The sequence below is a fragment of the Haliaeetus albicilla genome, chromosome 22 (assembly GCF_947461875.1).
Source record: "Haliaeetus albicilla chromosome 22, bHalAlb1.1, whole genome shotgun sequence".
In the NCBI taxonomy this organism is placed as follows: domain Eukaryota; kingdom Metazoa; phylum Chordata; class Aves; order Accipitriformes; family Accipitridae; genus Haliaeetus; species Haliaeetus albicilla.
The window spans coordinates 7,063,047-7,080,773 of record NC_091504.1 but is presented as its reverse complement, the minus strand read 5'-3'; the positions used below and the strand labels follow the sequence as shown (position 1 = coordinate 7,080,773).

The window sequence follows — 17,727 nt, the reverse complement described above, 5'->3', positions numbered from 1 at the left end:
GAAATTGTTTTGTCTGTTTCTGAGATTAGGTTATCTAAAGGAGGAGTTACACATGTAAAATACCTGTCATAAGGTGTATTTTTTAATTGCTTTTTCAAAACAAGACAGCATTTTAAGGTGAAACAAGTCATTAGTATTTTACTTAAAAACAAATGTTACAGCAAACACAGCATGGAAGTACTTTAAAAAAAACGAAGTCATGGAGGAACTTCATCTGTTTTCTGGGTAATGTACAGTTCTGTGTTTATACCTCTAAGGTCTGAAGTCTCATTGGCTGAAGGAATTTAAGAATTAGTGCAGTAGTTTGATTAGCTTTAGTATTGGTAGAGATATGTGTGGCTGGAGTTTGAAATTAAATGAGTCTGCAAGTCAGAGAGAACTGAATTCTTGACGAATAGACAAGAGTAAATATTTTCATCTGATTTGTAAACCACAAGACTGTCTTTCCTTGCTGTCATAGATATTTAGATCTATTAGCAATATTAATCTGCACATCATGGTGTTGATGAGAAAGGAGAAAAAAAAACTTGTTCAATAAAATATGTGCAATTCTTCATATGAAAATTTAGAATCTAGAATTTGCATTAAATCTCCCAGGTGCATTCATGTGCCCAGAAGACATTCTCTGTCTTCTGGAAAATTCAGACCTACTTCGTAATTTTCATATAAGAAGAGTTCTGTATGTGTTTTCTTGGGGGCATCTGGACATTTCCTTTAGAAACTGTAAACAGGTGATATTAGAGTTAGCTTTATTATGAATTAGTTTTATTTTGCATATTGAACTGTTGCATATTTGTTTAAATTCTGTGGAAGATGCTTTGGTTTTTCTGTAATCTAAGAAATGTTGCATTTCCCAGATTTAAGTCACCAAAGGAAATTGGTGAACCTATGTCTTTACAGTGTTTCTTGAAACAGAACTTAGTCTTACCATTGATGAGATGTTTGTCTCATCGTTGAAAATACAAATTATCTCATTTTCAGTGTTGAAATGAGTATCTGCAATGTAGCTGTGTAAGAGTATCTGCAATCTGCATCTCACTTAAACCTTTTCTGTTTTTCAGTGTTTTCTCAAGGGCTGAAAAAATCCTCACTGGAGCTTTATGGCTTAATCTGCTATGGGGAACTAAGGAAAAAGATTGGGGGATGTGAGTATGAATGACATAAAATTATTTTTATATGGTAGAATCAGAAGTGTCTACCCTTGAAGTTGGCAATGTCTAGTACAGTTTCACTTTTGAGTTATTCAGAATCTGTATTCATTGCATTCTATTGCAGTAATCTGTGGTACCGCTTTTTCATTAAATGTATTTCTTTTTTAAAGACCTTAGTCTGTTGCATTAGTCCCCTTTTTATTTGACATTTCTTTAGCTTTTGCTATCTGTGGAATGCAGTGCATGTAATACCCACAGATGACAGGTAAATGTATATGCAGCTTAGATTATCTGTCTATTTTATTATTATTGAAAACTAAGCAATTAGATGTGTAAATGATTTCATTTGCACCCACAATTATTTCTGCCTATGCAATCCAAATCTGGGGTGGTGGCTTTCTCTAAGTCATTCTCTAAATCTTTACTTATTGAACCCTGAAGATGAAAAAGCATTACAAATCATAAACAGAAATAACAACTTTACTGGCTAACCAACATACATTCTGACCTTGTCAATCCTGGAGGCTGGTTTTGCTGCAAGGGTGGGTGTAGGCAGATGAGTGTATGCCCTACCAATGCTCCCCCATTTTCTAGAAGTTGATTAGTTGCATTAGCAAGATATTTGAGCTTAGGCTTAGTACCATGTTCGTAGCATCATAGAATGGTTTGGGTTGGAAGGGGCCTTTAAAGGCCATCTAGTCCAACCACCCTGCAGTGAGCAGGGACATCTTCAGCTAGATCAGGTTGCTCAGAGCCCCGTCCAACCTGACCTTGAATGTTTCCAGGGATGGGGCATCGACCACCTCTCTGGGGCAACCTGTGCCAGTGTTTCACCACCCTCACTGTAAAAAAATTTCTACCTTATATCTAGTCTGAATCTACCCTCTTTTAGTTTAAAACCATTACCCCTTGTCCTGTCACTACAGGTCCCACTAAAAAGTCTGCATCCATCTTTCTTGTAAGCCCTGTCTAAGTAAGAAGGTCTCCCTGGAGCCTTCTCTTCTCCAGGCTGAACAACCAACCCTCTCAGCCTTTCTTCATGGGAGAGGTTCTTTCAGCCCTTGGATCTAACAGGTCCATGTCTGTCTTGTGCTGGGGACCCCAGAGCTGGATGCAGTACTCCAGGTAGGTTCTTGCCAGAGCAGAGCAGAGGAGCAGAATTACTTCTCTCGACCTGCTGGCCACGCTGCTTTTTATGCAGTCTGGGATACGGTTCTCATGGTCTTTATGGCTTCCAGACTAGAGACAGCTCTAATGCAACTAGCTTGGAGAATGGGCAGAAGAACATGCACCGTATGCACTAGTCCATGCACCTTATCTCTGTATTTTTTTTCATTTGTCCCCAAGTTTTTTGTAGAGTCAGTTTTATATCATAGCGCATCTTCTACATGTTTTGAGACAATTTGTGAGACATGGAAAATCATCAAAATACTTTCACTTCTTTGTAAAGTCATACTAGCTGCAAAGTGAAAAAGACAAGAAAGCTTTAATGAGTGGATGTGTACAATTCCTAACAGAATCATGGTATTTTGGCAGATTTTTTTTTTTTTTTGCTATATTATTTCCTCGCCTGAGATTTTTACTGTAATGTCATGAACAAGACTGTTGTGAATGTTCATACTGACTTTATTCTGTTTGTTCAAAGATCTCCAGTGTGTTAATTCATCTTGGAGAAGCAATTTTGAACTGTTTCATGACAAAGAAGGTGCAGAGGCAAGACAGATTGCATTGTCAGTAGAAATCAGCATTAGTGTTTCTTCCCTATGTCCACGTCTTGTCTTAAAAGCATCAACAGACCCTCCTTACTATGACTGGGAATAAGGTTTCACACAGTCACCATGGCAATGCATGCATACTCTGTGCTTCTGTCTTTTTATAACTTTGGTACTTGGTTACGTATTTTACCCAGTGTCGCTTGGAAAATTCTGGTCTCCAAGACCAAATGGGCTTAAGCCGCAAGCTTCTACAGCCAGTTTATGAGAGGTCTGTTTTGCAGCTGGTGAAACCTTGTGGTATTCCTAGTCCCATCTTCTCAGAAATTGAGATGACTTCTGTAGAGCTATTGAGACATGAAAACATGTCAGAATACTTTCAGCATTGCCAGAGGGAGGTTAATTGTTCAGTAAATAGATCTGGGCCTAACTATCATAGGGAATATATATCAAGTTACCATAATGTCCATTTAAAAATGTGCTGTATAATACATAGAAGAAAAGTGTGGGTTACATGTGCATTTTGTTATTTTTGTTTACTTTTTTTATTGCATTCAGTACTATGAGGTCTTGATGCTCTTTCATTACGCTGTGCTGCCTTAGCAACAGAGATTGAGCAGGAAGATGAGGAAGCTTTTCTTTTTAATACTGCAGTGTCAGATTAACGCCCAGCAACCCAAGGTGACTGTAGTGCCTAAACTAGGGTCATTTAATCCATGAGTAAAATGTAATTTTCATGGTAAGGATTGTATAAAGCTTGCACGTTACAAAACCAGAAACTTTTCAGAAAGGGTATGTTATAGCACATTTATGCACCTTAATCCTATGTAGGAATGAAATGTAATAGCCTTCAGAACAGAACAGGACACAAAAAAAGGTCATGACTATATCGCTTTAAATCCTAATTCACTGTTCTATCCCATTTCATGTAAAGGTATGGATGACAAGAACGCAGCTAAACTCAATGAGCTCATTCAAGCCGGGTAAGTAAGAACTTATTGCTGAAACTCTTAAAACTGGGTTGTTCAGCAGCTTGGTTGTTGAATTGGTGATCCAGAGTCTAGGGGGCATTTCTTACTTTGCTAGAGCTGTAGTTTCCCATTTTCCATTCTTTGTTTTATATGTGTTGGTTTTTTTCTCCCTTTTTCCATGAAGCCATTAATTGTTATTAGTAATAAATGATGGGTGGTTTTAAGAAGGTAATGAAATGAGAATTCTTTACAGAAGCTGACATTATAACTATATTGATTCACTACAGGGAATATAGAATCATAGAATTGTTTAGGTTGGCAAAGACCCTTAAGATCATCAAGTCCAACTGTTAACCTAGCGCTGCCAGTCACCACTAAACCATGTCCCTACGTGCCATGTCTACAGGTCTTTTAAATCCCTCCAGGGATGGTGACTCAACCACTTCCCTGGGCAGCCTGTTCCAATGCTTGACAACCCTTTCGGTGAAGAAATTCTTCCTAATATCCAGTCTAAACCTCCCCTGGTACAACTTGAGGCCATTTCCTCTTGTCCTATCGCTTGTGACTTGGGGGAAGAGACCGACCCCCACCTCTCTACAACCTCCTTTCAGGTAGGTGTAGAGAGCGATAAGGTCTCCCCTCAGCCTCCTTTTCTCCAGGCTAAACAACCCCAGTTCCCTCAGACGCTCCTCATAAGACTTGTGCTCTGGACCCTCCACCAGGTTCATTGCCCTCCTTTGGACACACTCCAGCACCTCAGTGTCTTTCTTGTAGCGAGGGTTCATCTCTAAACAGTTCTGCCAACAGTGCTCAGGAGTCTTGACTTTCAGACCTGAAATGACACTTCCAGTACACCATAGGCTTCAGCCCTCTAGTCGCTTCTGCATCTACTTGACTTTAAGAACAAGTATTCTCTTTCACTTCAAGAAAGAATTGTGGGATTTGGGGGTTCAGTCTTGGCAATGTACTTTTAGAATACAGAAGGGGTTAGAAGCTGCTGTACTATTAGAAGTGAGGGAATACCTGATATATTTGTATGTAAAATTTTCTGAAGTAGTCCTTTTAGCATTTGTGTACTCTAAAGTGAAATCTCTTTCAAAGGACATTATTTTATGGAGTATGATTATTAAGCAGGCATCACTCAGCAGGCACTGGTTTGTCCTAATCATGTCTTTAAAAGCAATTTGAAAATAGTATTATTTTCTGTCTGTTACATACACTTTTTTACTTTTGGCATTTGTGCTTTTAGGGTGCTTCATCGTAGCAGACAAATTATTGATGAAATAAACTTTACTGTAAACAGGAGGAAGGGTTTGCCCACTCAGCAGCTGCTGACTTTTTGACTTGACTTTACCTAAAATGGGTACTTGTTGTTGTGCCTTTGTATTGTTCACAGACTGAGTTTCCAAATGAGTTCCTTACAGTTTATTAACCTTTAATCTCCTGGGAGATGCACTTTGTCCAGTCTGCTGTTCTGTTGCAGGTCTTGAATGTGATTATTTATGAAATCACTCGTTCCTTCTTTTGTTAACTGTGAAGTTTGAAATTAGAAGAGAAATTGCCCTTTGGTTTGGGTTTTGTACAATTAAGAAAATCTTACCAGTAAGTTTTTTCATATAACAAAATGATTCTTAAAGCCAATTACTTCTTTAAATTGGAGTTATCAGCTAAAATGGCCCTGGGATGAGCCTTTTTTCCCTAGTGTCCTGAATATTTGTAGAGTTCAGGGTGTAGGATGTCGTTTTGGTCTCTCTGTTGTGCTGGAGAGCCTTTCTAATACTGTGTCATCCAAATAGACTAAACCATAATAAACGAGACTGATGAGTTTTAGCAAGCTGTAGCATCAGTCTAGCACTTCACATGATTAAGGCCTTAGTTATTCTTCTTAATTGTTAATGAGGGCTAATGATTTCTGTGAAGTCTAGGTGTTTATTCTGTAAAAGCCAGTCTTGTGACAAACCATTTTGAAAACAGGAGTCTTTGCATTTGAAAATACTAATGCTAATCTTCTAACCGAAAACTAGAGTGTACATAATATTAAAATTCTTAGGCAGTTCAGAAATAGTTGCTCTTGTATAGGACTTTTGTCTACGAGATGGAAGACACATCTTTGCTTCCCTTTTTCTCCTGCATCTCTTACCCAATTGGTGGGTAAACTTTGTCAGTCGAAGAGGAGCAAACTGTGCGGGGAAACAATGTTCACTTTTTCATCTTCATTACCACCTGGATGTCTACATCATCTTAATTAATCCCCTGCATGTGCAGGGCATCCTCATATCTCACACAAGGAAGCACATTGCATATATCCCATTAGATTAAACTTTCCATCTTGCTCAGTGATGTTACAATTCTATGATCCTCCTCTCTTATTTGTAAGCAGTTCTTTTATTCAGTTCATAACACGTTTCTTTCAAGCGTGGTAGTCCTTCTTTTCCTCTGAGTGCAATGCACTTTGTAAGGCTTGTCACTATGTTGAAAGTCTTGAGTGAAAGTGAATCCAAAGCGATTAAAAATGGGGACTGTGAACATGCATTATTCTGATGATCTTTTCCTGAAGTAGGTAAACGTTAGCCTTGTTTAATTGGTAAGAAAGATCAAGAGAGGCTAAGATTGTGAGGAGCTACCTGGCAATTTATTTGCAGGACGACTCTAGACCCTGGAGTTACATATTCTAATTCAGTGCTTATTTTGCTTATGTTACACATCATCTCTGGCTTTCTGTGATAATTACATGGTGTATGGTAAAACAAATGACCCTGTGAGGTGCTCATAAGAAAACCATATTTAAAGTCTTCCCAGTTGAGCGTATAACACAGGTCACAGATACTAAATGGTGCCTGAAAACTTAATCAACTAGCAGTTTCAGGTAACAACAAAATCTTTGTGTGAAATGTCCCTGTTTGGTCATTGAAGTTAAGGCCATTCACTGGTATACAGCTCTGTACTTGTCTTCAGAATTTCAGTAACATGTAAAATCAGGCTAGACCATAGCCTTTGGTACAGTTGTAGCTGAATGAATTGGAGATCTTTATCAAAGTTTAGATATTTATAAATGCAAGGGGAAGATAAGAATTGTTCTGTCCAGTTTTGTAACTGGTTTGAGTAGTTTAGCATACTCATGTCAACACTGGCCCACACGAACTGCTTGAAGAAGCTTTCAGAATCGCTAAGCAAGACAACTACGAAACAAAGCTCCCTTAGAAATTACAGGGAATCTGAGTAACTTTCTGTCCAGTCCTTTGTTGCTAGCTTTTTATTACAGCAACGATATGTCACTGGATTGTGTGATTAGGATATATAACAATGAAAAAATATTTCTGGCAGTATATCAGAACTGCTCAGAAACCTATTTAGATAAACTTAAGCCAAAGCTTTTTTGTTTTGTTTCACTTTTAGGAGTGAAACATTTTAATTTAACTTAGGTTTTGTAACAATCTTTACATTTAGTAAAAAAATAGATTTGAAGAAATATAAATAGTTTCTGGATATGTTTGTAATAAAAAAATAGATTTGAAGAAATATAAATAGTTTCTGGATATGTTTGTAGATCTGTAGGATTTGTGGATGGGTTAAAAAAACCCAAACAAACCACAACAAACACGTAATTAAAGAAATACTGTATATACGCAATGGTTAAAGCACAGTACTAGTGTTAGCCTGTCTGTTAGCATATGTGTTTTTGCCCCCCAACCTGAGAGGCTCTTAGTATCACAAGTAAGAAAGACCGTTAAAGACGGTAAAGAAACTTTTAACACGTATTGATTGATCTAGCTGGTTCAGTTCTGGGTGTGCTTTGTGTGGAGTGGGAGTGATCCTTCATTGTCTTCGATTTCCTTGTAAATGCTGTTGGGCATGCTGAGGGGTATTTGTAACTCCCTAAAAATCTTGATAATAAAATTGCAATTCATCCTGAAAAAAATTGTATACAAAAAAGATCTTTTTAAGTAGGTAGAATATGCTCTTGGTCTCAAGTTATACTAGTAGTTCTTAATGCATATTCAGTAGCATAACTTTTTTTAAGATTTACCATTTTCTGCATTTGGAGACATCCAGGATCTAGGGAAGGGAAGGGAAGAGAAGGAAATAAGTATTGCTAAGATAAGAGTAGTTCTGTTTCAAGCTGTCTCATTTTTTATTGTGCTTTTCTTTTAAATTAGTAGAACTATTGTTTTTCCAGCCTCCCAGCCATGGATTTCAATTAGGAAACTACAGTCTCTAAATATATCTAATTTTATATTAGTTTAAAGCATAACTTATTATCAGACTCTCCCTAGTTTGTTTGAAGCCCATCATACTTTATGGAAAAGGGAATTCGGGGAATTATTTCTGACTCTCCAAGCACAACACCTGAATCTAGAGAGCTGGGATGCTACTTCTAAAATGTATTTTAGGGAACAATGAAAGTAAAAGTATTGATGGCTGTAGTCATGAAAGAGTGCTGTAGTGCCAGGGTGAAAAGTTCCATGTGAAGTTTTTAATGTTGTTTTGCCCAGTTTCTGTGGTCTGTGTTCTTTCATTTACTGAACAGTGTACTTTGCTAACTTCTAAACTGTGCCGTTCCCACTCAGTACTTGGGGAATACCATAGTTCCTGCTCCTCTTTTAGAGCTATCAGCAGTTTTGCATTTGTCTTCTTTCCTCCAATATGATTTTTCTCCTAGATTTTTTTTTTTTAGTATTTTTTCTGTAATATGTTGTTCACACTTCTTTTCTGGCTTTTATCCTAGGTTTTGGTGGGTGGTTTGTTTTTTTTTTTTTCCCCTCTCTGCCTTTTAAGCATAGCTACAAATGCAGCCAGGAGCTTATAATGCTGCTCCATTGTTCATGTGTGAGCTGCTCTGTGGTGGTAACAGATAGTTGGTATCTGCAAGCCAAGGTGCAGCTGAGCAGGTGGTAGACAAATAGATCAGGAGCAACTGCCAGGAAGCCTGACTCAATAATAAATGCTTTATGACCAACTAGTTAGGCTCTTTAAGAGAAATGGAAAATATGAAAAATGAACAGCAGTGCTTTTCTTCTTCTTTTTCTTGATCAAATTAGTTCAGCTGTTCTACATGGATCAAGTAGGCTTTTGAGCATTCAGGCCCTTCTTTCAGTCACCTTCAAGTCATGTGACGGAACAATTTCCACAAAGCTTGTCTGTTTTATGTAGTCATACCAGTTAATCTCAGAAGAAATAATGTTCTCCCCACAAAGCCCTTCTCATTTATACCCTTACAGTGTTAAAGTTACAGTAATACTACTAATGCTATTTTTGACTCTTTACTTGAATGCAGCTACTTCAAGGGCACATTTGATAAAAAGGTGTTGCATTAGCTAAAATCATGATGCAGGAGGAGAGTCTCAGCTTGCACAAGTAGTCAAAAGAATTTGCTGTCCTAAAGTAGTAGTGCAATTTAGCAACCTGTTTCAGGGTGCATTGCATTATTGGATTTATTTTCGCTGGCTTTAGTGGATTGTGTGTGAGGCTATTACGAAACTTTCTTTTCCACTAGAATGGGGGGGACACATCTAGACGTGTCTTCACTAAGCAGAGAAATCATTACAGCAGTTCTGATTGCTATAATGCTGTAATTAACTCCTTGCAAGAGCAAGGAAGATGATAATCTTGGCATGTTCATGCAGCAGCATTGTTTTCCATAAAACTGTTCTATTACATTCCCAGACTTTGCGTTTTCTAGTAGTTGGGTGCATTCATGCATCCTATCATCTCAACATGAGCTTTATAAAATTGCTTACTGTGATGAACAGTGTTAGTGGTAATAGAGTAAATGTAGCTTTTGTTGAATCCCTGTAGTTAAAGGCAAAAGGTATTTGTTGTGAATCATGAGGATGTGTTACTTTAGCAGAAAACTGTATAACAGGAAGAGTGATTTCTAGGAGCTACAGGAAAAAGTTGAAGACCTTTAGTTATCAGCTGTTTTTTTAGTTACTGTTCTTTGAGGAAATAATAATAAGCACTGGACAAAGAAATCTATCTAGAGTTTTTATTTACTGCAAATTCTCTAGGTTCTGCCAAGTCCTTCAGGTTTTGTACCAGGCACTTTTATACTAGGCTGCTGCTTCTGACTGCTGGCTGAGACCAAAGTTTGGGCTCATGAAGAAAAGTGGAGGTTCTCCACCTAAAGATTCAGACCCAAGAGAGAAGCTGTCCAAACATTGACCAGCTAAATTTGAGAGCAGCAGAATTTGTAGTCGAGTTTCCTGTCTTCAAACATTGCAGTCCCTGTTGACTTGACATAAGTGAGTTTGGGTTGATTCATACTGATCTTGTCCTCACGTGTATTGAAACTTGGTTTGTTTACACATTAAAAAAAAAAAAAAAGAGGGTGCTAGCTGCAGATGATTAAAATTTTTTTTAGGAGATTTATTTTCTAAAATATGCAAATATGCTGATTTTCTGATAAAATTATATCTGTACTTTAATACAATGATGAGGATATTGACCCTCATTCATTAAGGCTAAGCTGTCCATTGCAATGACCAGGAGGAAGTTTTACATTTCATTGTTACATTATGTCATTGACTAGATATCCATGAGTCTCACTATGTCCTCCTCTAAGAGTCTTTCCACTGGCACAGATTGACCATTGTACTTGGGGGGACCCACTATCTTGTTGGATTCGTTTCCAACAATTCAAATTAGGGTTAAGTTGAAAGAGGGAAGGTAACAACAATGCCTCTGTTAGAGCAGCTGTAGTGTTGTCTGCAGTTGCAGATGTGGAAATAGGAAGCACTATTTAAAACCAGGCAGGTGCTCTTGGGTCTTTTTTATTTTTTCTGAAGTAGCACCATTGCTAGTTTCTTGTCAGCACTTGAGAGCCTTCTCCTCTCTTCATTACTTGAGCCATCACTACTTCTGTGTCAGAGCTTGTGAGAAAGAGTGAGGGCTAATGTATTCCCTCTAGCTTCTGGTACCTCAGTGCAGATTGAGAAAATTTGCCCTTCCAGCCCTGGGATATTCTGAATCTATAAGTTTACAGCTTAGTAATTGGAACTTTTGAGCTGCTCACCTCATCAACTCCATCCTCTCAGGTCTGGCTTCACTTCTGCTGCCCTTTTGTGCGTTTCCCTCATAGCAGTGCAGATAAGTGCTCTTTCTGCCTGATGTTGTCTTCCTTACAGCGTAAGAAAAAATAAGATCCTGCTGTAGGAATATTCTCCATAACTTCTTTCATTTTACTTGCAAGGATTTGTGTTCAATCCTGCTGTTTCTATGCTAGCTGATCCTTATTGCTTGAACTATTAGGTAGTAAATGCTGCCATCAGTAACTTTGTTGGTTTCAATGCCTGCATTTTAAGTCTCTAGAAAGAAAACAGGGCTGACTGAGTGAAGAAATCAAATAGTTCCACTGTGTGCAAAGAAGAATGGCCTCTTGCTTTTAAGGATCTTTATAGCTGTTAATGTGGTATTAAAGCTGAAAGACAGTGAAATCATACTGTAAAAGTTACTTTGTTCAGATTCCCGCACGACCTGTTAGACCTCATTTCTGCAACAGATGCGGTGTTGATATTCCAGAATGGAAGACTCTTCAAAAACTTTAGATGTTTTTCTTCCCATAATTAAGAGTTAGGAGTATAAAGAGGAGACTAAAGCAAAACCACTTGTCTTTTATGAAGAAGCTGTCTCTGAGGGTATTCTTCAACCGAAGTAACTTAATTCTAGTCCACTTCATAAAATAGCGGTCCCTTCCTAAGTGGACAGCCCAATGTTTCATGAAAGTCCGGAAGAAGAGGATCACAATAGTAGCATTTCTATAATGAAAAGTGAGGTGATAGAAAAGATTGAATGCTCTTGTGAATTAGCACTGCAAACCCTTATATTCCTTTGTTCATTCCTATAGCTGTGATTGTATTTGACTCTGTGTCCCTAATACGTATGTATCCACAAACTTTTATTAATGGTGCCTGTAAATACTTCTCTTTCAATGTATTCAGGGCTACGACTGTTCGTTACAAAGGCAGAAACCTTCGTATCAAAGCTCCGATGTGCAGGGCTTTGAAGAAACTCTGTGATCCAGATGGTAAGTAAGAGACGCTGGAATGTGAAAGGGTTTTAACAGATGGTCGGAAGAATATGAGAGAGAGTAGGCCTGTTTGGATGTGTACATCACTGGCAGGGGAGTTTGTGCTATTTAATGTTTGTGTTGGGCACAGATATGTCCGTATTGTCTTACTCTGTTTGCGTGTATAATCCCAGTAATTTCAGGGCCCACCCAGCTCTCTAAGTCTTGGACTACGTCACTAGCTAAATTGAAGAGGAAATAGCTATACCAGACAAGATTGCTACTGCTTTGCCAGTTGTGCAAAGTTTAGTCCCTTGTGCCAGTGAATAAGCAGTAGTATGTTGTTTAGCAATGAGCATTTTTTACTTTTTATACCTTCTCTAGTTCAGCTATCTGTGATTTTTTTTTTTTTTTAATTTCTTCTTCCTTCCCCCCAATAAGCAGAATCAGTGCAGTTTAAAGGTCTGAAATACTGTACTTGTTCAAAGTTTCCAGCCACCTGATTTTTACACTGCTTGCTCAACTGGAAGCTCCAGTACCACTGCAGTGTCCAAGGAAATAAATAAAACTTATTGGAACGGGAAGTAATCTAAAGGAAGCAGGCTCCACTGGTGAAGCTGAGCTGCTGAAGTTGTCTGTAGGTGATGCTGATGTCTGTGATGTTTTTTTTCATGTAACTGAGCATACAGTGTTCTGATTGAGTTGTCCTTGCTTTGACCCATGCCCTTTGTGCTTCATCTCCCTTCAGGTGTTAGTGATGAAGAGGACCAGAAGCCAGTACGTCTTCCTCTCAAGGTCCCTGTGGAGTTGCAGCCACGAAATAATCATGCCTGGGCTCGAGTACAGAGTCTTGCCCAGAATCCACGGCTTAGGTAATGAAGAACTGATTGTGGTGCTCAGAATAGAATAGGGCAATATATGAGCAGCATTCTAGCATCTTCCTGTCTCTTCAGGGTGCTCTTTGCCAACTGGGCAGTTCATCTTTGATAGTGCAGTTTGCCTAAACGTACTTATTCTGAAAGCTTTGTCCAACCAGAGTAAATGAGAGTTGTAAACATGAGATACCAGACTTGAAAATTAGATTGTTCTTTATATCTTTTAATTTGAGTAGTGAAAGGAGCCACTAGAGTTGGAGATGAATATACTTCGTGCCACTTGCACCCAGTTGTCAGAGCAGAGTGCAAGTAAAGTGGAGATATGCAGCACTAGTTCTACTAAAATTTGTATTGAATGTACCATGAGACAGAGTCACAGGGGAGGGAAGTAAAACTGGTCAGAGGTGCCTGCACCAAGACTCTGAACATGTCAACTGCAACACAGTGATCCTAGCAGAAAGGAAGGTATTTGTAGCTTAATCTCCTTCCTGCAAAATGTAGTTGGTGCTGTTGTTTCAGTGTCATCAATGGCTGTTCATCCTAGTACTTAGATCTAGTCCAAAACTCAGGGCAGAAAACAGGAGGCCTCTGTGATGTTGATTGTTCTTTCAAAGAGAGTACTTCAGTATAACGACTAAAGATCATGCAGAGAGGATAATGAAGATTTTTTACCATTAGGCTTATTTTGTAAAATGTTTTGGGAGCAAAAAGTAAATGTTTGCAGGGGGGTTTTTTATGCCCCTTTTTCTCTTTCTTCATGTGGTAGCTTTGTGCCTTGCCTGCACTTTCGCAGTTTAGCTAAATCTTGCCATCTTTTGCTATCTTCTTCTAGCCGGAGAAACTAATATCTTGAATCATGGCAATCAGATTTATCTGATAGGCTTTTAGATCTTTCTCAGTTGTGAGTTATATAGATTTTAAAGTTGCAGGATAACATATGTTTTTGTTTTTCTTGGGTTTTTTTCTTGGAGCTTGGGAGTGGTAGGTATGTTCTCTGTGCTTGTATTACAGAATGCCAGTTTCTTCCCTTAATTCCCATTCTAGCATTGAGGCTGTGATTTGAACCTCTGCTGAAATTTTTTCTCTGTTCCCTTAATTTGTTTATCTGGCATACAGGATGATTGTGGAGTTGCATCGGAAGGTCTCCAGCCTCATTGAGTTCCTGAAGCAGAAGTGGGCTCTCCATGAAGTGCGTATTGTATCCTTTTTCTGCTACTCTGTTCTGTATGCTGTGTCCTGGGAGCAATTACCTTCGTATTCTAAGTTCATTTTTGCCTTGGGAATGTGACTCTATCTCATAAATTTACCAGCCCTTGCTTAGTAAAGGTAGGGGTCAGTTTCTCAGCATCACTAATGGAACCTTTCATGGGAAAACCCATAATATTCCACTTTTATCCAAACTCTTCTCTGCTATGATCCCCTGAAAAGCTAGTTAGTAATAAATGAAGCTCCCTGCCTTTATTTCACTTCCTTAAACAGCGAGCTTACTCTGTTTCTTTGTAGATGGGAGACAGCCGTAGAAGCCTGGATGGTAACTGATAATTTTGTTTCCAGTTGCAGCAAAAAGGTTAAGGACAGATCTTTCCACTTGCTTTATGCAGTTCCACCAAATGAAGGCTTAAGCTTCTTGTCTAGGTAGCTGCTGCTGTCTGTTATGTATCTATATGCTGTCTGAGCCATACTACATTAGAGATTACCTTACCTCTGAACTTTGATCCATGGAGTAGGAGGATTTGTGAGTTAACAGCCATTCTGTTCTCCTTTTGACTGGTGTGCTATATCCTGTTCTTAGTCCTTTAATTCAGGCTTTTCTTTTTAATTTGTGAGTCTGAAAGAAGTAACAGCATGGCACTTGAAACTTAGAAGGATGTCAAAACATGGAGGGTGGGGGTTACTGCACAGAAAGGGGGGTCTGTTTTGCTATACAGTGACGTTGGGGTTTTTTACTTGGTTTTGTTGGGGTTTGTTAGTTGGTTGGGTTTTTTTTACCATTACAATGGTGTGTGAAGCAGAGAGAAGTAATTTTGTCTGGAACAGAGATTTAGTTTGTGCTTGTAGCAGGTCTTCAGCGTAGCCCTTACCATCACAAAAGGACTTAAGTTCTGATCATAGAGTCTTCATACCTATGCTGAATAGAGAATGTGTCCTTGATCAGCTATGTTTTTTTGTTTGGTTTGGGATTTTTTTTTTTCTTTTTTTATAACTTGCAAAGTAGGCTACCAGATGCTTTTTTGGAAGGGGTGCATGATTGTTGTATTCTTTGACGCATCTTTTTTAGCGAAAAACACTAGAAGAACGGCAACTTCAAGACTCCAGAGACTCAGAAACAAGAGGTGGCTTCTCAGAGGAGAAAGTAATGCTCCATCTCTTTCCAGGAGAGAATTGTACACTCACTCCACTGCCTGGGGTAGCCAGAGTGGTCCACTCCAAGGCTTTCTGCACAGTGCATTGGCAGGAAACTGGCAAATGCAAACAGAACACGAAAGACTCACACTTACTACCCCCTGCACAAATCCTAGGCATACAGAGTGGTCAGGGGACAGCTAGGGGACAGCTAAAATACACACGGGGAACAGAAGGTAAGGGTGTTGGAAGGGCAGAGAGCACTACGGAGTCAAGCAGAACCTCTCAGCCCACAGCTGAAGTTTCTGCAAGCACTGAAGATGGCGCCCCAGAGCCTGGCCTGGTGGAAGGAACAGCCGCAAATCTTGGCATCACTAATTCTCTCCAAAAACCGCCTTCTGGACTTCAAGATCCAGGAGGAAACCACGAAAAGCTGAGCTCAGTGGCCTTCTGTGTGGAGGGCAGGGAGGCCCTGGCTAGTGACCAAGCAGCTGTGCTACCATCGTGCAGCACAGCTTGTGCTTGCAGTAAGATCCCTGATGTGGAGGAACTCTCTCTGCTCGATCCATTCCCACGGTACATGAAGTCCTGTCAGGACCTGATCGTCCCAGAGAAATGTTCTTGCACAGACAAACTGCATGGGAAAGAATCTGCTCCAGCAGCTGGTGATACTTCTCCTGTGGCTTTTCCAAGCGGGAAGAGCGCAGAGACGTCTGACTCCTATTCACAGCTACCAAGAGGTGGTGTGGCTTCACCCAGCAGTGGCCCATCCAGATATGAAACTCAGGCTAGCCACAGCCAGGGCCAGCAGCTTGATGCTTGTACCAAGGATATAACAGATGCAGTAATGGAGGATTCTCAAGAGAAGCTGGGCTCCTCATTTCCACCTCCACCTCAGGGACAATCTAGTACAAAGTCTCTCAAGGATGACCCAAGCCGGCTCTCTCAACAGGTTAGAGAAGAAGGATGGAGTCTAAGAACTTCTGAGAGCCTTACGCTGGCTGAAGTCTACCTCATGATGGGCAAACCGAACAAGTTGCAGCTGGAATATGACTGGTTGGCTGTCTTGGAGCCAGAAACCCAGGATGCTAAGGAGCAAACATCCGAATCAAGTGCTGTTCCTGCATGTACCACCTTTCACAAGCAGAGACTCCTAAACTGCCTTTTAAAACTCATCTCTACTGAAGTCAATCCCAAACCAGTAAGTAGGTCTTGTTCATGCTCCAGATGCTAAACTCTTACTTGATCTGGGGAATAATTGCCCAGTCGTGTTTTCATAGTAAATCAGTGACCAGCCTTGTCAAGATCTTGGAGATTCCTGTGTTTAAAAAACAAAAAACAAAACCCAAAAAACCCCAAAACAACCCAAAAACCACACCACCACAACCCAGCTTGCTAACTTCCATTACGGAGTGGACTTCTCCTCAATATGCTGCATTTGCTTTTTACACTACCTTTTAATTTCTGGTTTGCTGGGAGACTCAATGGTATTACAGTGAACATTTAACGTGACTACTGAAAAGATCAGTCATGAGGTTAGGTTAGGTAGGTGCCCTCTGTTCTCTCTCAGGTTCAGAGAACCATAGAACAGCCCAGGTTAGAAGGGACCTTGGAAGATCATCTGGTCCAGCCTTTTGTCAGAAATGGAGCCAAGATGACAAAGGGAGCCTAGATGAGATTAATATTCCACTTGAAAACTGCAACCCTTAATTTCCAATGTTTATGTAGTTCAAGTTACACTAAGTGTAAGTGTGAAAATAATTTTATTTCTTTGGGATAGCATAGCCAGTATAACTGCACCTGCCACAGTGATTTCTGTAAAAGTTCCCAGACTCAAGGATAGTTGTTTAACAGACCCAGAAAAATACTTTCTTCCTTAGGCAGACAACTGGGAATGAACTTGCTTTCCTTCTTGTGCATTGTAACCAATGTTTAAAATCTGCCCCTATGATACCTGGGCAGCCACTTCCACCAAGTGCAACTGATTGAAACTTAGTAAAACATCCTTTTAAAGACCAAAAAGACACTGAATTCAACAGATGTGACTGAATGCCTGTGGTGGAGATACGATGAATTAAAGATGCCATTTGCATTGTATTCCAGCATAGGATGCAAATGTATCACTATTCCCAAACACATGTAGTTCTTTGATCTTTCTTTGTTGGTGCAGAGTTAACCCCCCTCAAAGGTCCTTTTGATCCTGATATTATAGACATAGAATGTAGGATTTTATAAATTTAAAACTATCTGTGCTCAGATACAGCTCCAGATATAGACCTTGTTTAAACTGTGAAGACTTTAAGACCAAAGACATATCTGTGACAATGTCTCCTCTTTTGGCATCCACTCTTACTTCTGGTGACATGTGTGACAACCAGGGATAACATGATTAAGCAATCACAACCTAGAAAGAAGGACATCTCCTCAGACTGGGGCAGAGAGGGATAGAAGAGAGGGGGAAAAAAAACAGCAGTTATTATTTCCGAGTGTTTTCCTGTCACTTTAACACTCTTGGTGTCTTAATGAAAGTAGCATAGTGCTACTGAAAAATAAAGTTCTTTGTACATTGCAATAAAAAGAAGTAATGTAACCTTGTATTTGTCAAATACTACTTTATACTTGTGTTTCAGAAAAAGAGATAGTCTTCTTACAGCAGTGAATGTTGTGGGA

At 39.4% G+C, this 17,727-nt stretch overlaps 1 protein-coding gene across 4 annotated transcripts in view; it reads left to right on the top strand.

Moving 5' to 3' along the window:
- Window positions 1-17,727, top strand: part of CRAMP1 (cramped chromatin regulator homolog 1) — a 51,736-nt gene that overhangs the window by 14,206 nt on the left and 19,803 nt on the right. For all 4 annotated transcript variants that reach the window (XM_069809534.1, XM_069809533.1, XM_069809532.1 and 1 more), the window contains exons 5-10: window positions 1,062-1,145; window positions 3,798-3,846; window positions 11,772-11,857; window positions 12,588-12,711; window positions 13,831-13,912; window positions 14,993-16,258. In XM_069809534.1, coding sequence (XP_069665635.1) covers window positions 1,062-1,145; window positions 3,798-3,846; window positions 11,772-11,857; window positions 12,588-12,711; window positions 13,831-13,912; window positions 14,993-16,258 — 1,691 coding nt within the window. The remainder of the gene's footprint in view (window positions 1-1,061; window positions 1,146-3,797; window positions 3,847-11,771; window positions 11,858-12,587; window positions 12,712-13,830; window positions 13,913-14,992; window positions 16,259-17,727) is intronic.